This window comes from Peromyscus eremicus, chromosome 9 (assembly GCF_949786415.1).
Source record: "Peromyscus eremicus chromosome 9, PerEre_H2_v1, whole genome shotgun sequence".
Taxonomy (NCBI): Eukaryota; Metazoa; Chordata; class Mammalia; order Rodentia; family Cricetidae; genus Peromyscus; species Peromyscus eremicus.
In genome coordinates, this window is record NC_081425.1 from 92,731,142 (window position 1) to 92,753,247 (window position 22,106).

A 22,106-nucleotide genomic window follows, 5' to 3' on the forward strand; every position below is an offset into this window, starting at 1 on the left:
AACAGCTATTTTAGTTTATGGCTTGAGTTTAAGTCATTTTTATTTAGATATGCCAAACAGCCTAACTAAACTCATTAGCAAATACCTGTTCCCTCCATGCTGCCAAGTCTGAAGTCAGAACCCTGCTTGCTCAGTTGACTCCGCAAATCAGTGTCATTGGCCTATATCTCTTCTGCCTTTTGAAAACTCTGATTGCAATTAAGGAGCAAGTGCTATTATGCTCATATCTATGACTTCAAGTAAAAGTCTGTTTCTTGAGTGCTGGTGGCTCATGGCTTTAATCCCAGCACTTGGGAGGCAGAAGCAAGCAGATCTCTATGAGCTCAAGGACAGCCTGGTCTACAGAGTGAGTTCCAACACAGCCAGGGCTACACAGAGAAACCCTGTCTCAAAATATGATCCCCCCGCAAAAAAAAATAAAATAAACAACTATTTCTGCCATAAGTCTGCCATGATTAGGGGAAAATTACTTTTTATTTTTCTAGTATACTTTTCAGTTATGTCTACTTTTAACTGCTTAACAGATACGCCCTAACTTTTAACTTAGCTTTCTTACCATTCAAATGCCATTCAGTTTTTTGTTGTTTTCTTAACTTCCACAGCATCCTGTTCTTTCTTCTGAGCACAGCCATGGGGCCAGAGCTGGGTTCTGGACATCTCATCTCTGTCCCTGCTGTCACTGCCCAGAGGCTGCGGGGGATGGGGGTGGGGGGGGTGCTGAGCTTGCTACCCATGAAACTTCTGTTCATGACACAGTCCTGCATTGCAGAGTGGGAGGTTGCTGCTCCTCACTCTGTTCACAGGGCAGCAGGCACTCAACAGTCAGTGCATCTCTTTTCTAAGGACATGATGAACTGTTCTTACTGAAAGAGTTCCCCACCTTTCTACATTTCCACAGTGAGTGTCAGCCAGTTGCACTGGCCACACCCAACAAGCTGTGCTGCCTTGTACTTTTTTCTTTGGTGGGGAAGAGGGTGTGTTCAAGACAGGGTTTCACTGCTGTCCTGGAAATAGCTCTGCAGACCAGGCTGGCCTCGAACTCACAGAGATCCTCCTGCCTCTGCCTCCCGAGTGCTGGGATTAAAGACATGTGCCACTGCCACCACCACCACCACCCAGCCTTTTCTTTTCTTTTCTTTTTTTAATAAACTTAAAAAATTCATGTAAGCTTCAGGGAATCCATTTGGATCCACCTCTTGCAGGTCCAACAGACATCAGATAAGTACTCCTAAATTTCCCCACCTGCCTATTCCTAAGGGTGGAATCGCTCTCTCCCCCTAGTCTTAGGACTCCCCTCCCCCAACTACCAGGACTATGAGTCTGGAAGTTTCAAATGTACACCCAAGACAAAGATTTTCTCCTACACTCCTTAACTTTACCTTCTAGTTTCTGTCGGTCCCGGCAGCTGTCCAATCAGCTGCAGGCTGCTGCAAAACTGCCTGCAATGGGCCAGTGCTAGTCCTTGGAACCTACATCCCAGATGGCTCCAAAGCAGCCTAACACTTCACCACCCCAGGTGGTCCCACAGAACCTGGGCAGTGAGCAAAGCAAGTGTCCCCCAGCCTGCACTCCTCTCCCTTCCCGGCTTTGTACAACATCCCAGCCTTGCTGGGCCCCAACGACATCCCAGTTTAAACAGGAAGTGGTTACATAAGAGATTACCTAGTCCCTTCATCATCAACGAAAGGCTGGAATGTTAGGTCTCAGAAACCCAGGACATATGCCTAACTGAGGCGTCTATTAATACATCCAAGCAGACTCTGGCCAGCCCTCCCAGCATCACTCAGTCCTTTTGATCCCATCCATTACCCTAAACCTCTCCCTCCCAGGGGCTGGGTGTCTGCTTCCCTTCTCCCAGCCTGATGTGTAATCCAGCCATGTGGGCTACGCTGGCCTCTTGCCTAGGTCACTTTTCTTGGTTGGTGGCTCCTCTCTTGCTCCCCCCATCTCCTCTCATGGTCTAGTTTAGTCTGCCAGCCATGTTCAGCCTGGACTCTTCCCTAGTCTGCTTTATCTCTTCTCTCTAGAATAAAAATCTCCACACTTTAGGAACAGTCATGTCCTCCTCCGTTTACTTCATTTTTCCCTTCAGGAGGGGAGGCAAAAGAGCACTGAGGAGGAAAAGAGGAATAGACATCAGATGGCTGAAATATCAGAAAACGTACTAAATTTTAGCTATAATTGCTATTACAATTAATATTTCCAGGGACAGGGGTATAATCAGCCTTAAGATTTCTCATCATGTATTAAATAATAGTCAATGTCTGCCTTTTTCTGCTAGACTGTATTATCATTTTTACTAGCTAGGAAACAAAATGTTTACTGTACTTATGTGGGGAACAGAAATCCTTAGATCTAAAACTTACGTTCATTTATGTATACACAAAATGGAAAGAAAGAACTCTTTCTTAAAACAAATTTCTGATTTTTCTTTTTTTTTGGTTTTTCAAGACAAGGTTTCTCTGTGTAGCTTTGTGCCTTTCCTGGAACTCACTTGGTAGCCCAGGCTGGCCTCGAACTCAGAGATCTGCCTGGTTCTGCCTCCCAAGTGCTGGGATTAAAGGCATGCGCCACCACCACCCCTGATTTTTCTTTTTAAAGTATTTATTTTATGTGTATGTTCTGCCTGCATGTATGTCTGTACACCACATGTGTGCAGTGCCAACGGTTGCCAGAAGAGGGCAGAGGATCCCCTAGGGCCAGAGTTACAGATAGCTGAGAGCTACCTTGTGGGCACCACGCCGTGAATTGAACCAGGGTCCTCTGGAAGGGCAGCAAGTGATCTGAACCACTGAGCCATCTCTCCAGCCCCAATAGAACTTTTTGAAGATGACACAATCTTATATAGAGAAAATCCTAAGAACTTTACTAAGATAACTATAAAAATAAGCCACTTCAGTATGGCTGACCTTTATAACATCATTAACATACAATAAAGAACTGTTTGCTTACATTAATAATGAAAATGAAGTTAAAAACCACCTGCCAAGTGACTGAGCAGGTGAAGGTGCTTGACACCTGATGCTATGAGGTCAATTCCCAGGACCCACATGATAGGAGGAGAGAACCAGTACCAGCAAGTTGTCCTCGGACCTCCACATATACACCAGGGCAGATGTAATTTTAGTATTTTAAATTCTATCTAAAATACACCTAAAGCCTAGGCATCGTTGATGGCACATGCCTGCAATCCCAGCACTTGAGAAGCAGAGACCAGAGGGTTAGGAGTTCAGGCCAGAGTAGGCTATGTATGAATTTAGGTCAGCATAAGCTACTTGGGACCCATCACAAAAAACATTTAAAAGAGGGCCGGGCGGCGGTGGCACATGCCTTCAATCCCAGAACTTGGGAGGAAGAGCCAGGCAGATCTCTGTGAATTTGAGGCCAGCCTGGTCTACAGAGCGAGCTCTAGGACAGGCACCAAAACTACACAGAGAAACCCTGCCTCAAAAAACAACAACAACAAAAAAAAAAATTTAAAAGAATAAAAGAAAGCCAAGCATGGTAGCACATGCCTATAATCCCAATACTTGGTAGGCAGAAACAAAAGGATCTCAGGTTTGAGGTTAGCCTATGCTATAGATTAAACTCAAGGTCAGCCTGGACTACACAGTGAGACCATATCTCACAAAACAGTAAAATAAAATACTTGGTAATTAATTTGCCTAAAGAAGCACAAACTTGGAATGACGGTGCAGGAATGCAATCTCAGCAAGTGGGAAGCTAAAACAGATTACACATGGATGGACAAACACACACACAATTAAAGGAAACTCAAGGAAGGGCACATTTTATTTTGTATTAGTTTACTACACATTTTATTTTGGAATCACAGACTGATGCCTTAAAAGGTATTCTACAAAAACACTTAAGTCAGATGTGTACAAATCTATAAATCCAAAACATACTACTGACGTCTTTACGATTTTCAATTCTATTCCTGATACCAAAGTGCTCAGCGTTTGAAATATGCTCACCACTGAGGCACCAGTTCTGTTAGTCTACCAAATTTCATGGTTACAATCTCATATAACTTTTCAGAACTGTCCCAAATTGATTTATAGAGTCAACATAATCCCCATCATAATTCTTTACAGAGATCAGCAAGATCTTAAAATTCACACGGAAATTCAAGTGGCAGAGAACAAAAACAAACAAGTTTGGATGCAGAACAAAGCTACAGTGAAAGGAGAAAGCGAAGACCAGAGAGAGGAAGACACCTAGAGAACCAGCACTCAGGAGGCAGGAAAGTCCAGTCAGTCACACAGCAAGGCCGAGGCCAACCTGGGCTACCTACGAGAACTTGTCTCAAACCAGAAAACAAACAAGCTACAATAATCCGGACAGTGTGGTGCAGACATCAGAATGAATGAGGACCAGTGAGGTGACTCAGTGGGTAAAGGCGCTTGCTGCCAAGCCTGATGACCTGAATGGATCCCCAGATCCCACATGTTAGAGAGAAAACCTGTTGGGGGCACAGAGGTCCTTGTTCTCACAGGAGAGTATTAAGAGAACCAGGAATGTTAATCACACAGGGGTGTCTCCTCAAGGGATACCAATCAAATACCTGCATTCCATCCAGAAAGCTGAGAGTGGAGGTTAATGACCTGGTGACCTTTTTGCTCTCTGTGGGGTCAGATCTCACCCTAATTCCCTAGAATGATTATCCCTAGGCCCTTTCCCATCTTCCCTTCCTACACCATTACCCATCCCTACGGTAGACGTCACAAGTACTTTATGGCCTGCTGACCTCTATGCTATCAGTTAGAGAGCACACTAGATTCTAGGCCTTTTAGCTATAGAACCCACCCTCATGGTCACATGTACTACATAAAGGAATCTCCATGTAGTCACACCTTAAGCCTTACTGTGCACCTGAAATTGGACTGATTGGACTAATTGGTCCCCAGAAACCTTTTCCCAAATGGTACTGTTTTAAATAAGCCGACAATGAACTGCCTGGCATGAGACTCCCAGAAGTCTGATTGAGGTTGACAAAGTCAATCTGCACCGGGTTTTCATTCTTATCTCTTCGTGGGGTTCACTTCCCTGTATGACACCTGCAGGGACCCCCACGAAAACCTACTCTGAAAACTTGTCTTCTGACCTACATATGCGCAGCAACAGGCACAACCCCCAACACACAATAATAATAAAATTTTAATTAAAAGAATGGGCATATGGATGAATGAAATGAAGATATATAAACAAGTTTAACAAGTTTATTTTCCAGAGAATATAATATCGTATACACACATGAAGGAAAGATAACGCTTAGAAAGAAGGAAAACACTTGCAAACATATATTTGACAGAGCACTTACAGCCGAAGTACCAAAAGAATTCTCATAATTCACTAATAAAAGGCAAGTGAGTGAGGTGGCACATGCCTGTTAATACCAATACTTGGAAGGGGCAGGAGGATTAGGAGTACAAAGTTATCCTCAACTACAAAGTGAGCTTGTGGCCACACTACAATACATGAGACCCTCTTCATCTCAAATAAATAAATAAATAAATAAATAAATAAATAATAAAAAGACAATCCAGGCATCAAAGTTCACATCTCTAAGCTCAATATTTAAGTGGCTGAAGTAGGAAGATTGCTATAGGCTGGGCTATACTAAGCTATAAAATGAGACTTTGTCCCAAAAAGAAAAAAAGAAAGGAAGGAAGGGAAAAAAAGGAGGGGGAGGGTGGGAGGGAGGGGGAGGGAAAGGAAAGGAAAGGAAGAATCAGGTGTAATGGTACAAGCCTTTGATTCCAGCACTTTAGTTAGAGGCAGAGGCAGGCGGATCTCTGAGTTCGAGGCCAGCATGGTCTACAGAGTGAGTTCCAGGACAGCCAGAGCTGTAGTGTAGAGAAACCCTGTCTCAAAAAAAAAAAAGAAAGAAAGAAAGAAAAAGAAAGGAAGGAGGGAGGGAGGGAGGGAAAGAAAGAAAGAAAGAGCCAGGCGGTGGTGGCGCACACCTTTAATCCCAGCACTCAGGAGGCAGAGGCAGGAGGATCTCTGTGAGTTCGAGGCCAGCCTGGTCTACAAAGTGAGTTCCAGGAAAGGCGCAAAACTACACAGAGAAACCCTGTCTCGAAAAACCGAGAAAAAGAAAAAAGAAAGAAAGAAAAAAGAAACACACACACACAGCAAGATGCTCAATCTCCACATTACTAGACTATTAGACTCCAAGGAGAGGCAAATGATCCCACTTAACACCACAAGATGTTATAATCAAAAAGATAGAAACACTGGTGAGGAGAGAAACTGGAATCCATTTACACGGACAATGGAAATTAAAATAGTGCAGTCAATGTGGAAAATAATTTGACAATTTCTCAAAAGGTATATCTCAAACTTACCACACAGCCTAGCAATTCCCTTCCCAGTTAAACACACAAGAGAATGGAAAATTATTTCTACACAAAAACTTGTAGAAGAACGTTCATAACAAATACTATTCCTATCAAAATAAGCAAAGACCTGTCTGTAACCAATAAATCTTAAAAATGTGACAGTTGTGGGTACAGTTTAGTGATAGATAATAAATGAATAGAGAAGGAGGGGTAGAGTCAGGCAATGAAGTAGCTACATTAATATACGTTTACAGCATCTAAGGATCATATACTGAATGATTCCATTTAAATGACATGTACAGAATAGAAAATGTATACAACTCTTTCAAGCTAAATAATCCATCAATGATTTCTGCTCATGTATTTATATGTTATGTCTAAGTTCTAAGATTCTTCTAAAATCTTTTTCAAGTACTTGAAAGTACAAAAGAGCACTACAGATCAAGAACAGGGCAAGATTGTAAAATAGCAAGAAAAAGTCATATCAACCTCAAAGGCAGAAAACCAATTTGTCTTTGTTGGATGCTATCAAAGACTAAAATTCCTTTCAAGTTAAATTTTGGTCTCTTTTTGAAATGGAAATTACTATGAATAATTAAACTGTAATTTGGACATTATTCATATATTTTACAAAGCAATCAAATGTAATTCTAAATGAAACAAATACACATTTTTGAATAGGCAAAAGTAACACAGTTTTGGAGTCATATACGTATGTTTGAATCACAGCCTACTTATTAGATAGGTGAACCCTGACAATTTACTTGAGCCCCTGAGCCTCAGTGCCTTCTGTCAAGTAAGGGGTTACAACACCTCCTTCAGGGTGGAAGGCAAACTCCAACTATACTAAACAGGGGTTAAAGAGGGGGACTTGTAGAAGTACATCCTTTTTTTGGTGGGTAGGGGGAATAGGTTCTCACTATGTAGGCGAAGCTCCTCTCCAAATCAGATATAAGCCCCTCGGCCAGAGTTCAAGGCATGCTGTCAAAAACGCGCCTACTCACTCTTCTTACTTTTTAGAACCTATAAATATACACTGTTTAAATGTTATGTAACTTGCATGTGTTAAAACATTTTTAAAAATTCTTAATAGAAGCAGCTACATTATTAGATTCTGAGTTGTTATTTTGTTGGTTTGTCTTTCTCTCCTTAATACAGTGTCTTGCTGGCTATCCTGGAATTCACTGTGTGGCCCAGGATAGCCTCAAATTCATGGCAACTCTCTTGCTTTAGCTGCCCAAGCACTGAGAAAAAAAGGCAGTACCACCATGCCCACTGATCTGAGAGTCATTTTTAAAATATTGACACACAGATGTGCAATTTAAAAAAAAAAAAATCGTTCCTACCGCTGTGTTTCTCATCACTTCTAAAAATGTCAACTCCACCACCTTCCATTCGGGTAACTAAACCATAGAAAAAGCAGTATTAAACATTTATTTACTTATTTATTTTGAAGGCTATGGTTATCAAGAAAGAAAATATCTGATAAGGTAGCTTATGAGGCAATCCTAGCCTGAACCACAACTTCAGTTACAGACTTGCCTGGGTTATAGAGTTAAGACTCTTGTCTCAAAACAAAAAAACTAAAAAACAAGTAAGAAAGATAAAACTAAGTTCTTAAACCATTCTTCTGAAAATGTATCAAAGATTTTAACATGGAAAGAAAACCATGTCCTCAGGGACACTAGCAGGGTTATGCTTAAACTTCAGGATCAGAGGGCTCTATTCTCCTGAAGCTTCAGGTAGGAGATGGAATGTTTTGTTTCTTACAATGTAAAATCATAAAGTGATACTATTATCAAGTGAAAAGGAAATTCGGTACCTTAATCTTTTCACATCAAGGCAAAATCATGGAGCAGGCCAGATAATCTTTTTTACTAAAAAAAAAAAAATACAAAATATAATTAACAGTTATCATTTATTCGGTAAGTAAGGTAAGATATAAGCTGCCCTGGTAAAGAAGGATCGATTTTGCTTCAGAGTACACTGAGGTAAATGAATGTCATTTAACTGATCTAGGTTGTCACCTGGGGTGCTTTCACTAGTAATGTGGCAATGTGGCATTTGATGACTTGCCTTAAAGGATGTTATTGGGCCTTTGCAAGCACGTGTGTGTGTGTGTGTGTGTGTGTGTGTGTGTACGTGTGTGTGTGTGTGTGTGTGTGTGTGTGTGTGTGTGTGAGAGAGAGAGAGAGAGAGAATGAATTCTCATGTAGATTCATTTTTGTTTGTTTTGAAGAAAAAAGGGTGTGTCATGTAGCGCAGGCTGGTCTCAAACTCAATCCCTTACCCTCACCTCCCAGGTCCTAGGGTTCCAGGCATACAACCCCCAAGCCTGGCTACCACTGTGAAACTTATAATTTACAAATCAGACCCTGGACCATTTAAAGAATATTATATATATGTGTGTGTAATTATATATTATAATTTATAAAATTTATAATTTACAATTTAAATTTTGAAACTTATAATTTACAAATTTTAAATTTTGAAACATAATTTACAAATCAGATCCTGGACCACTTAAAGCATACATACGTACATACGTACGTACATATGTACGTATGTATGGCACTTTACGACATAATCCTAAAGGCTAGGCACACACTCAGTCCATTGTAGTTACAACAATGAGTGGGTGTGGTGACCCATGCCGGTAATCCCAGCACTCCAGAGGCTGAAGCAGGCATGTTGAGTTTCAGGCTAGCCTGGGCTACAGAGTGAAACTGACTTAAAAAAATAAAAATTAAAAAAAACTGGCACACGAGAGACAACAATGCTTTGCATTACTCTTTTACCTCAAAATCGCTGAACAGTTGAACAGAACAAATTAAAACCTTGTGCAACGGAAAGGCCAGTGCGGCCAGGGTCTCTCCTCCCTCTAAGACTTCTTGCTTTCCAGTCTGAACTCCCCCGGCGCCTCGGCGGCCGCCGCTCCACCTCGCTCTCCGACCGGCCGCGCCGCGAACCCGCACACTCCGTTCCGGCCGAGGGCGGGAAGGAGGGGCCTGGTGACTCTCGCGGCCCGGGTGGCTGGCCAGACCGCGTGGCCTCCCGGCAGTCCGCTCCTACCGACCAGGCCTCCGCGCGAGTGACAGGGGACCGACCTTGCGGGCCGCCCACACTCCGGACGGTCCCCGACAGCCTAGGCCTCCCTCCCCCGGCTCTGCGCGCGCGTGCCCCCGCGAGCCCCGCCCCGACGAGCATGCGCACCCAGCCCCGTCTGCGCCTGCGCGCCCCCGACGCCGCACCGGCACGCGCCGCCGCCTGGAGGCCGGGCGAGGCCGCGGCGGAGGGGAGGCCCAGCGCCCTGGGCGGCGCGCGGCCGCCGAAGTCCGTCCTCCCGGTGGGGCGAGAAGCTGCGCAGGGGAGGGGACAGCCGGGCAAGCAGGAAGCTGCGGCTTAAAAGGGCAGCGCGCGCCCAGCCCTTCCTCCCGCGGTCCCGGCCTGCGAGCTCTGGTCTTCTCGGCCCCCGCCGCTCTCTCCTCAGCCCGCCGCCATGTACCGCCGCCTGGGAGAAGCACTGCTGCTGTCCCGCTCCGGGCCCGCTGCCCTGGGCTCCGCGGTCGCAGATTCGGCCGCGCTGCTGGGCTGGGCCCGCGGTCAGCCCTCCGCTGCCCCGCTTTCCGGGCTCGCCCCCGCCGCCCGCCGCCACTACAGCGAGGCGGCCGCCGACCGCGAAGACGACCCCAACTTCTTCAAGATGGTGGAGGGCTTCTTCGACCGTGGCGCCAGCATCGTGGAGGACAAGCTGGTGGAAGACCTGAAGACCCGGGAGAGCGAGGAGCAGAAGCGGAACCGGGTGCGCGGCATCCTGCGGATCATCAAGCCCTGCAACCATGTGTTGAGCCTCTCCTTCCCCATCCGGCGCGACGACGGCTCCTGGGAGGTCATCGAAGGCTACCGGGCCCAGCACAGCCAGCACCGCACGCCCTGCAAGGGAGGTGAGCGCCCGCCGGCCCCGTCCCGCCCGCCCGCCCCTCCAGCCTCCAGCAGCCCGGGCCGCTACTCGGCCCAGCCCAGCCCTGCAGGCCGTACCCCACTCCAAGCTCCCCGCCTAGGGTGTGGCAGCCTTAGAGGATACTGATTTTTTATTTTTCCATCCTAAAACTACCACGTAATTTGCCAACCTTCTTTCTGGGCAAACCTTCACCCGGGCCTCTGCATGTGTTGGTGTCGTCTGCACTGAGGACACTGCACCGGTTTCCTTTTGGCCTCAGTGCCTGTCACCTAGCGTGAGCCCCGTAACACCAGTGGCCGATGATACAAGAACAGAGCAAATGATTTTCTTTCTGGTGTTGGAATCTAGAAAGTTTTATTGACCAACGGAGCTCACTAATCTTATAAATTAATAGAATTTTTACGTTGGTGGCTTCTTGTGTTGTGCCCCTTTCCTCCCCTCCCAAAAGAAAAAAAAAAAAAATGGAGCGGTGTAACGTCTCTAACAAACATAGGGCGTCCTGACATTAAATCTAAAGGGTGTAGACTACAGAACTACCTGCCAGCCAATAGAATGAAATAGCCGTGGGGGTGTGTTCTTGTCCTGGCTAGTACCAGATTTGAGCCTCGGCAATCATCAAGGTATCCTGTGGTTTAAATTTTTGGATGTGTGTAGATTTGGGTTTTCTAGTCACGTTGCTTTTTTTTTTTAGGCAAGTAAAAACCTTGTTTTCATTTTGTCCCCAATACATTTCACAATACAGCTTTAAGAGTGCTAAAAAATGACCTAAGAGTAACAGGAAAGCCACCTTTGTTCCTTTACTGTTGAGTAGGAGCCTTGACGGGGGTTGGATTGGCAAGTGAGCACAGAGGAGTGTGGACTAGACCAGTGGTTCTCAATCTTCCTAATGCTGCGACCCTTTGTTTAATACAGTTCCTCGTGTTGTGGTGACCTCCAACCACAATCGTTGCTACTTCATAACTATTTTTGCTACTGTTATGAACCGTGATGTAAATATGTGCTATGTGAGTCTGTCGAGTCGCGGCCCACAGTTTGAGAACCTCTGGGCTAGACCGCTGTCAGCCTCTGTTATCCAGAGTCTTTGCTGCCTACCGAGTTTGTTTGTTTGTTTTTGTTTTTGTTTTAAGAGTAAATTGTAAAAATGTTTCTGCACCAGAAAAGCTGAAGCTGCGGTGGTGTTCCCGGTGGTGGAACAAAGGTTATGGCTAAGGGTTCAATGATTTACCAAATTTGCATTGAGTCCACCTACTTCTAGGATTTACCTTTGGAGCCTAATTGCCCCTCAACTCAGTAGTTCCCTCTGCTAGCAGCTGTTGGAACCACTTTGACCTCTAATTTCCCACACAGTTGGAAAATCCTATAAAACGGTAGTCATTGTCCAGCACCTTCCTTCTTCCTCCCACTCCCTTGTTCCCCAAGCCGGGAACACTTTTGTACTCAGCTACAGAGCAAACAAGGATGTTGAAGCAAGAGGCATTGTAATGCAAACGCTAAGTTATCCTTGTCTTTACAAAGGGCATGCAGCGTTTCCATTCTCTTAGGATAGCTCTTCTGTGTCCTGTGATTTGGTGTTTTTGAGCCCAGGTCCTGTTTCTGTCTTGTCACAGCTCCACAAGCTCATTAAAGCAATTCAAGTTTGCCATAGTGTGTCATTTTAAATGCTTTTGTTGTCACAGAAGTTTTAGTACCAAAATAATGAACGTAGCAACAAATATCAGCCTTACCAGATCCCAGTAACCATAGCACTTGCCCAGAGTACATTGGAAGACAAAATCCTACAGAGAGGACTGGTCCTGAGAGAGCTGCTAAGTCCCAGGACAGAAACAGAAACTGATTTGTAGTTAGTTAACAGCAACCGCACTGCATGATGATACAGCAAGGAAAAAAAATGATCTTTAAACTTTATGAACTGGCAAAGATTGTATAGCCATGAAAGCCCTTAAGGAAATAAATAAATAGTATATTAGATGATTAGCAAAATCTGAGTGCTATGGACTCCCATCATTTATTTCAAAGTGTTAACAGTCTCAGCACTCCTGCAGAAAACATGCTTAAGAGGAACTTATTTTCAGTGGGGATTTTCTCTGCCAAAACCCTAAAGCTATCTAAGAAAAGTATCAAAAAGCCAACTGTTTAGTATGCATCTCCCAGCTGCTCAGGAGACTGAGGCATGGGGACCGTTGGAACCCAGAAGTTTAAGATGAGTCTGGGCAATTGAAAGCTGTTAATCATAGCCTCCAGTCTTAGAAATATAGGATGTCTTAGGTGCTTGGGATTTTAAAAAAATGTTTTTTTAAATAACCCCTGTACAGTTGAGCAGTCTTAACTCTTAAATATTTTTACAATGCCTCTACCACCCCAAGTAAACTCTCTTTTCTCTCGGTGTTTTGGGGGTTCGGTTTTTGTTTCTATTCCTCAGTTTCCTGCTTGCTTGTGTCCTCAGGCCCAGATCTCCCAGTGTTTATTAAGGGAACCCTCATCTGTTCCTTGAAATCCTTTTCCCAGCCTTCAACTTTCTATATCTAATCTTTCCTCCACGGTGACCTTAGACCTTAATTCCCTAAAATAAAATCCTCAAGGTTGAGCCAGGCCCAGTGACAACCTGCCTGCAACCCTAGCTCTGAGGGCTGAGCTGGGAGAATTGTGAGTTGAAGTTCAGCTGAGCTACTCAGTAAGACCCTGACTCAAAAAACAAAAACAAATCCTATATTGAAGCAGTAGTCTGAGCTATAATGGAAAGAGGTAGTTTAAGATGTGGGGGTACTGGTGAGTACTTTATTCTAAGTAAATATTTAATAAACCTGGTTTTGTGGTTCTGTTTTTCCAAATCATATTTAACTACTGGATTTGCCTCTGGGACTAGTGACTTAACTGAGTGGAGCCTTACCTAGCATATTCAAGGCCCTAGATTTAATCAGTAGCCAGGTATGGATGGCAGTGTGCACCTTATTCTGTAATCCTCAGCACTAAAGAGGCAAAGCAAGGGGATCTGAAGTTCAGGGCCAGCCTGGGCTACAGAGATAGACCCTGTTCAAAAAAAAATAAAAAATTTTATTCTGTAGCAAACAACTGATTTGAGAGGACTTGTTCAAAGGTTCAGATATGTTTTAAAGCATTGTAGAGATTGTTTCTATTGGGCATGAGGATGTTCTGGGTGCATCATGTCACACAGTTGTTTGCAGGGTAGAGTCGCATTTTGGTAGGTGCCTTCCCTCACCTCTCCATTTGCATCTATCCTGAAGCTACATATTCTGAAAGGGAGCAACTTTCTCAGCAGATTGTTCTATTAACAGCTAGCATAAAGATCTTAAGAAGCAGTTTGGGGGCTGGAGGACAGCTCATCAGTTGAGAGCCGTTGCTGCTCTTGCAGAGGACCCAGTTTGATTCCCAGCACTCAATGGTGACTCACAACCATCCACATCTCCAGTTCCAGTGATGTGGTGCCTACTTCTGACCTCCTCAGACACCAGATATCATGTGGTACACGTTCATACATGCAGGCAAAACACTCATACACACAAAATGAAACTTTAAAATAAAAACAGTTTAGAAGAATTCAGCCATCAACTGATTATATGAGTCATTTTTCTTTGTCTTCTAACTTACCCATCAGTGTCTTGATCTTAAAACCATTAAGTCAAAAATTCCCATCAATGGTTCTTTCTCCTATGTTAGAACTTGTTCAAATCGTCATTTAAATATAGATGGTGAGCAGTAGATGAGTATCTTGTGTAACCTTCTAATATTTTGAAAGCATGGCTGTGTCTTGCTGCTACAAAATAAAATACAGAATTTAACCTGTGTTATAAGCCAGATGATTTATACATTCTTTTGCACTTAGCTGTGATGTGTTTGTAATACTTTTTAGTTAAATACAAAACTGTTTGCCTTAAAAGAAAGACCTGTCATTTCATAAATCCATGTATCTCCAGCCCCGATGTGCTAACAAATGAAGGGCTCTGAAACCTGAGGCAATGTGTGCTACAGATTGTCTTGTCTCACGTTCTTTGTGTATGCAAGTCCACTTAACTAGTTACAGGTCACTTGTAGAGAGCACACTTTGTAAAAATTGGCACGTCATAGATCGGAAACCAAGCCCCAGTGCACATTGAACTCCAGAAAAATGGGTAATGATTAATGTGTACATAAAAGAAGTGAAAAGGTGAGCTTTTGGGCTTGTAACAGAAAGAAATTGGATTTTCCACTGTGATAATTGAAATTGTTCATGAAAATCAGTTTTTAAATAGCACTGTTACAGATAATGAGGGCAGAAGCAGGAAGAACTCTTAGTTTAAGGCTAGGCTGGTCTCCAGAGATTCCAGGTCAGCCGGGCTACACAGTGGGTCTTGTACAAAAAAAGAAAAAGGTGATAAGAAAATGGGAAGTTCAGCCGGGCGGTGGCGCACGCCTTTAATCCCAGCCCTTGGGAGGCAGAGGCAGGAGGATCTCTTGAGTTCCAGGCCAGCCTGATCTATAGAGTAAGATCCAGGACAGGCACCAAAACTACACTGAGAAACGCTGTCTCAAAAAACCAAAAGAGAGAGAGGAGAGAGAGAGAGAATGGGAAGTTCACAGAGCTTCCAGGTTGGTAAGTGCATCTTTGTGCCTGGAGGATGGTGTACCCCTAGCTCCTTGGGGAAAGAAATTTGCTTACTGTATCCTTAGTTATATGTAAAGTATTTGTCTGAGTAGCATATTACGGAACCCGAGGAGGGTCTGTGGAAATCCCTGGTTTTGTATCCAAGTCAAACCCAGTTCTTAGTTGTTTTTGGTTTTTCAAGACAGGGTTTCTCTGTAGCTTTGGAGCCTTTCCTGGAACTTGCTTTGTAGACCAGGCTGGCCTCGAACTCACAGAGATCCTCCTGCCTCTGTGTCCCAAGTGCTGGGATTAAAGGCATGCACCACTGCCACCCAGCTTCCCAGTTCTTGTTTTATTTGTTTTGTTTTGTTTTGTTTGAGACAGAGTTTCTCTGTATAGCCCTGGCTGTCCTGGAACTTGCTCTGTAAACCAGGCTGGCCTCAAACTCACAGAGATCTGCCTGCCTCTGCCTCCTGAGTGCTGCTACCACTACCAGGCACAAACCCAGTACTTGTAACTAGTATCTGAAGAAGCGTGATCTTGTGAGATTGTTAAACCTTAATCTATGAGGTCTGAACTTTGGATGATAGTGTTAGATATGAATTAAATTAGGGAATGCCCACTTTGTGTTGGCAGAGAACTCAAAAGTCCATACATTTATGTCAAAAGTGATGGGCAGAAAGTTTTCTTTTTCAGCTTTGTTGAGTGGGTAATGATAAGCCTAGTGTATTATAGGAAACTAGGCAGCTTCAGAACTAATTAGGACTGAAGGTGATAGGTAATAGTATTTAAAGGAAATGAGGTAAATTAAAGTAAAAATATTTAGAAGAAATGATGGTATTCCATAGTGAGTATATATGAGGTGGAGACAGGAAAACCACAAAGTTTCCAGACGAAGAGATTGATAGAAAAAGTAATGGTACTAGAGACAGAATGGGGCAACAACAGCCCCACCTGAAAAGCCTACTAACGTATTAAGTAGGAAGTCCCAGGAATAGGCCATTAATAGTCTTGTGGGCCATTCTGGGAAGTGGCATAAAATCTCATGCTAACCACTTCCTCATGGCCATACCTTTGTCTTGCCATATTCATATTCCTGTGCTTTGTGATATTTAGATATGCCAAAGAGCAGCCATAAAGAGCTTCCTTTGCCAAGTGTGATGGTTCACACCTAAATCCCACCACTTAGGAGGCTGAGGTAGGAGGAGGGCTGAGGCTGCAAAGCCACAGTCTTAAAAAAATTAAGGGAAAATGAAATGGAAATTCGGGAGATAACTCTGCCATTAAGGGCACCTGCTCTTTCTGAGAACCCTGGTTCAATTCTCAGCACACGGCTGCTCAAAACTGCCTAGAACTCCAGTTCCAGGTGATCCAGTGCCCTCCTGGCCTCCATGGGCACCAGGCATGCACTTAGTGCACAGACATACAGGCAGGCAAAAATCCCATGCACATCAAACTTACTTTTTAAAAAAGTTTTTTTAATTGAAAAGTAATAGTTTATGTAGTGTTTATATATGAGTAGAAAATACATAGTATTTAAAGGGTTTGGTATCATGCATACTTTCAATTATCCACTGGAGGCTTTAGACCATAACCCAGTAAAGAGAATAGGGGTTAGCAAAATGGTTCATCATGTAAATGCATTTGCTGCCAAGCCTCATGACCTGGTTTCCATCCCTGGGATCCACATGGTAGGAGAGAACTAACCCCAGATTGTCCTCTGACCTCCACACACATACTGGGCCACATGTACGCGCACGCACACACATCAATTAAAATGTCTCATTTTAAAGATAAGGCTTTTAAAAAATTGAAGGCTGTATTATGTAAAATGATGTGTAATGGTCACACATGTATTTTTCTTGACTGTGCCCTTGCATAGTATATAGTCCCCTCTTGACCATTGTTTCTGTGGTCGGTTGCCTCCCTTTCTTTAATAGTAATTCTGCTTTTACTCTCTGAAGACCCACTGAAACTAGATAGCTGAGGTTTTAACCCTTCAGTCCTTTGAATCTTTTCATAATAAGTTAGGATAGTTACTGTTGCCTTTTGCTAAATTTCACCCAACATCATCTGGAGGTCAGGTTATCATTTTGACTGTAGCCCACGCTGGCCTCAGTTCCCTGTGTGCTGGGATCAGAGGCATGCACCATCATACCTAGCTGTCACCCAACTTTATACTCAGTAGTTTAGCATCAAACCTGTTGGAAATGAAAGAGTGACTAAGTCATTGTCAGAAGAAAAGAATATATAAGAAATTTTTTTATTTAAAAATTTTAAAAGATCCCCTTTTTAATGTATAATCTCCCATCTGTCAGGGTGATAAGGTAAGCTTTAAGCACAAAGACGGCTACAGTGTTCATAGTAACAAACACATAGAGATTGTTTGGGAAGATAAGAATAATTTATATTAGCCCATTCCCAGGATACAGATTTAAGTTACTGAGAATGCCCACTCCCAAAGGAAAAGGCTGGTCACAAGTGCTGATCAAGTGACTTAAATTGTGATTTAAAAACATTCATGTGTAAGACATAATTTAAATTTTCAGTAAAGAGGCTAAACTTTGTTTCTCAGTAAGCTTAAGTTTATGTCTTCCAAGGGGCTAAAATGAACAGGTACAGTAGTGGGTTGGCAGTTCTTAAAAGGCATGTTCCTGCCTTCTTAGACAGAGCAGTTCCTCGACACCACCAAGTGAGTTGATTGGTTTTCTTCCTCCTTTCCCTTCTTTTCCCTTTTCCTGTCTGGAGTGACAAAGCCCAGGGCCTTGCACAAGCACTCTAGCCCTGAGCTGCATTCACAGCTTAGAACTCTAGTTTATTAAGTAGATCATTTAGAATACAGCCAGAATTTGAATTGCTGAAGGGTAAACTATGCCCCATTAAAGAGATACCAGTTCAAGTAATTTTAAAATTTTTTGAATTTCCGTAAATGTGTAATTACTGATTCATCATACCAAAGGATGGTAGCTGAGGAGATGTGTCAGTGGGTGTTTGGTTTTGATTCAGCTAGAAAAAAGAAGAAAATGTCAAGCTGTCAGTTGTGGTTTTCACTCAGTCTTTTTTTTTTTTTTTTAATGAGCTGGTGATTTGTTTTCTCTGTCACTATGGCAATTCTAGCTAGTTTAGAAGGGGTGGAAGATTTGGTTTGCTTTGGTTTTGTTTTTTTATTTTTGTGGGTTTTATTTTGTTTAACTTATTTTGTGGGGGTTGAGGGTATGTGCGTGAAAGTCAGAGGACAACTTGGAAGAATCTGGTCCTCCCTTTCAACCATGTGGATCCCAGGGATGGAACTGGTTATTTCAAAGTTTCCCATGGTAGTAAACTTTTTGTTCTGGCGCTGCCTGTGCTGGCTGGTTTTAAGTTAACTTGACAAGAGCTAGAGTAATTTTGGAAAAGGGAACCTCAATTGAGAAATTGGCCTGTGGACAAGCTGAGGTGCATTTTCTTGATTAGCAATTGAGGGCACAGCTCACTGTGGGCAGCCTCACTTCTAGGCTGATGGTTCTGGGTGCTATAAGAAAGCAGACTGAGCAAGCCAGTAAGCAGCACTTCTTTATGACCTCTATATCAGCTCCTGCCTCCAGATTCCTGCCTTGTTTGGGTTCCTGCCCTGATTTCCTTTGATGATAGACAACAATGTGGAAGTGTAATCTGAAATAAACCCTTTCCTCCCCAAGTTCTTTATGGTGATGGTGTTTTATCACAGCAGTAGAAACCTTAAAACAAAGACTCTGCCCTTCCAGAGTTCCCCTAATGTGTAAATATCAACATTGTCACAGTGGCGGTTGTGGTTTTCTCTGGTGGACCAGAGCATAGATTATTTTGTCAGCAGAGCAGAACATGGCCCTAGATTTGAGGTCCCTCCTCTAAAGATACCCATTCTGTGGTTCACAGTTCTGTAATCAACCCATTGGCCATTCCAGGTGTCCAATGGGGCTACTGCTTTTTATTAAAATCCTCTACACTCAGTCCTCTTAGTGCTAATCTCTATACCAACGAGCACTGCTGCCCCAAACCCAGATGAGTTCTTTCCAAACACAGTACTGCCAGCAGCACTAGAGACCACAGGTGGCACTCAGGTACTGTACCTTCCTGTTTCTAGAATTATAGTTTGTTCTTCATCTACTCGATCTGTGCTAATTCCTCCGTGGAATTAATTACCAGTGTATCTTCATTTCTGCAGTCCTGGTCTTACATAAATATCTTAAATGTCTATTCAGATGTGGTGAAGAATTTCCAAGACTGTCTTTGGGTTTGGATCCCAGAGGGAGAATAGCTAGCTTTCCTGGAGTGTAGGTTATCTCTTGTTTCCTGGGGTTTACTTTGAGATCTCCTGTTATTCATGACAGCTCGACCATATACTACTGTGCCTGCTAGTCCAGTAGTAAAAACATCTATGTACTATGATTAATTAGAAAGCTTGCAAAGAAAACCTGCTTGACCCCACAATCTCTATTACCTCTGCTCCCTTCTCCCTGCTTTTGTCTGCTCCAGGGCTAATCCACTCAGCTTCTGCTTTCCTGAGACTCCTCCCATGCCTCCAATACAAGTTCCTCATTAGTTCATAGTCTGAGAGAAAATGCCTGTGGCTCAACTAATAATTCCACATGGGTGTAGTTGAGGAAATTTTTCTTCACTTCACAAACAAGAATCCCTAAGATCCATCAATTGGAAACACGTGTTTTGTTATGCTCTCAATTTACAACTGTTGTCTTTCCAAGATTTTTGTAATAAAAGAACATAAGTAATTTCTAAATGGTATATGTAAGAGAAGTAGTAACTTTATTTGATTTTGTTTTTTTACATATGTGTTTGGGATGCCACAGCATATGCATATCAGTTATCTACTGTCATGTGAGTCCCAGGGATTAAAGGCAAGTAGTTATGCTTCGTGGCAGGCACTGTTAGCTACAAGCCTGCTCACTGGCAGCTGGTTGATTGCTTTTGTTTTACAGTGCTGCATGCCAAACCCAGAGCCTTTTCAGTGCTAGGCAATTGCTCTACCCTAAGCTCCAGCCCTTGGTTTTTTTGTTTTTGTTTTTTGAGACAAGTCTCTCTATATAGTTCAGCCTGGAAATCACTAGTCCTGACTGTCCACAAACCCTCCTCCTGAGTGTTTAGATTGCAGACATGCAAATTCTACCAGTTTATCTTGAGAAGTAATAAAGCCAAGGTAATCAATGTGTGTGTTCAGTTTTCTGTCAAAATACACCCTTTTGAAAAAGTAAATTGTTTCACAGCCATAATCCCAGCACTTGGAAAATGAAGGCAGGAGGATAGCAAGTTCAAGGCCAGCCTACGCTGTGCAGCAAGACCCTGCCTATCAATTGCTTTGATGTGTGCTGCTAGTTTGTAATTGCTTGTGACAGTAGTAACTAGTAGTTAGTTGACTTGACAGTGCAAGGTTCTGTGCTAAAAGTTCCACAGCCCTTACCCCAGGGAAGAACAGTGTTATCACCTGTCCAGGTACTGTGGGCTAGTCACCTGGGCAAGGCACTACACTTAGTTTTTGCTTTAGCGTAGTTGTTTGCTTGTATGTTTTATGAGACAGGGTTTCTCAGTGTAGCCTTGGCAGTCCTGGAACTGGAGACCAGGCTGGCCTTGTACTCAGAGATCTGCCTGCCTCTGCCTGCCGAGTGCTGGGATCAAAGGTGTGCACCACCATGCCTGGTGCTTTGGCATAGTTTTCACTAATATATTAATTACTCTATGGCTCTTTCAGTAATTTCAAAAAAATAACATTTTAGTATTTAAGCAAAATTTTGTTATTAAAACTATTTCATCTTATTTATAAACTTACTTTCCTGGACTAGTGTTCAGCTAGTTTTGTGTGTTTCATTTCAGATAGGTTCTGGCTACTCACTGAATAGCCCAGGCTGCACTCAAACTCATGGCAGTTAGTTATCCAGCTTCCACCTCCTGAGTGCTGGATTGCCAACAGTGTGCTTTACCATGCCTGGCTTAGGGCTTAATACTTCATAGTACTCTATTTTAGGGACACATTTGGGGTTTACAGGGTCTCACTGTGTAGTCCAGACTGACCTGGAACTCACTATACAGCCCAAACTGGCCTCAAACTTCTGCCAATCCTCCTGCCTTAGCTTCCCGAATGCTAGAATTACACATATAGTAATGAGATTGAGTTTGTGGCTGTTCATTTGCCTGTGTTGAGATCCCTGTCACCAAATCACCCAAACCAAGGAGTAAGAGGAAAAGTAGTAAGCCTTAACTGAAATGTAGCATAAGAAATAGTGTAAGCATCCTTGTAATCTCACCACTTGGCATGGTCAAGGGTCCAGAGTCAGCCTTGGCCATATGAAACCCTGTTTGTGATTTTTAAATTTTATTTATTCTTATTTTATGTGTACAGATGTTTTGCCTGTTTATGTACCACATCTGCAGTTAGACCCCCTGGAACGGGAGTTGCAGGAAGTTAGCTGCCATGAGAGTCCTGGGAACTAATTAAACCTGGGTCCCCTGGAAGAATAAGAGCTCTTAACTGCTGAGCCATCTCTCCACACCCTAGAGATAACTCTAAATTTTTGTTGTTGTTGTTGTTGAATTCTTTGTCTGAAGTATGGGCACACATGCCAGAGCATATTTGTGAAGATCATAGAATACCTTCCAGCAGTCTGTTCTCTCCTTTCACTGTTAGCTTCCAGGGATCCAGCCCAATTGGTCAGACTTTCTCAGGAAACATTTTTGCCTACTGAGCCCTCTGACCTTGCCTTCTTCACCAGGGGAGAGAACCTTTGTCTTTGTGAAATCACTTACTGCTTTCATCTGCTGATCTCTAAGTCCCTTAAGGTCAGAGATGATGTTTTGGTCATCTTTAAATTCCTTTATAAGTAAGAACTAGACTTCATGACCACTCTTGGCTATCAGAATACATTAAATTAATTAAGTACCCGGTCTGTAACTCCTTTTGGATGTCTAATTAGCATCTTTCCTTTTTGCTTTTTATGATTTCCTTATACATAAGATATTTCAAGTGTTTATAGAAGTGGCATGGCTATAAAATAGAAATGGTGTAGTCATTTTCAACCTACAGCTTTTATTTGTTACTGACTTGTCAGAAGTTTGCTTTAAATCGATAACTCTTTAATGACTGTCCCCAGGTATCCGTTACAGCACTGATGTGAGTGTGGATGAAGTGAAAGCACTGGCTTCCCTGATGACATACAAGTGTGCAGTGGTTGGTAAGTGATTCTCTGCAGAA

The 22,106-nt window shown here is 43.1% G+C and overlaps 2 protein-coding genes across 2 annotated transcripts in view; one reads left to right on the forward strand and one right to left on the reverse strand.

Moving 5' to 3' along the window:
• Nucleotides 1-9,220, reverse strand: part of Shld2 (shieldin complex subunit 2) — a 72,444-nt gene extending 63,224 nt beyond the window's left edge. Inside the window, exon 1 of the mRNA XM_059273141.1 lies at nt 9,146-9,220. The gene's annotated coding sequence lies outside the window, so the exon portion shown is untranslated. The remainder of the gene's footprint in view (nt 1-9,145) is intronic.
• Nucleotides 9,221-9,612: 392 nt separating this feature from the next.
• Glud1 (glutamate dehydrogenase 1) overlaps nt 9,613-22,106 on the forward strand; it is a 34,718-nt gene continuing 22,224 nt past the window's right edge. Inside the window, exons 1-2 of the mRNA XM_059274138.1 lie at nt 9,613-10,291; nt 22,006-22,086. Coding sequence (XP_059130121.1) covers nt 9,847-10,291; nt 22,006-22,086 — 526 coding nt within the window. The 5' untranslated portion in view covers nt 9,613-9,846. The remainder of the gene's footprint in view (nt 10,292-22,005; nt 22,087-22,106) is intronic.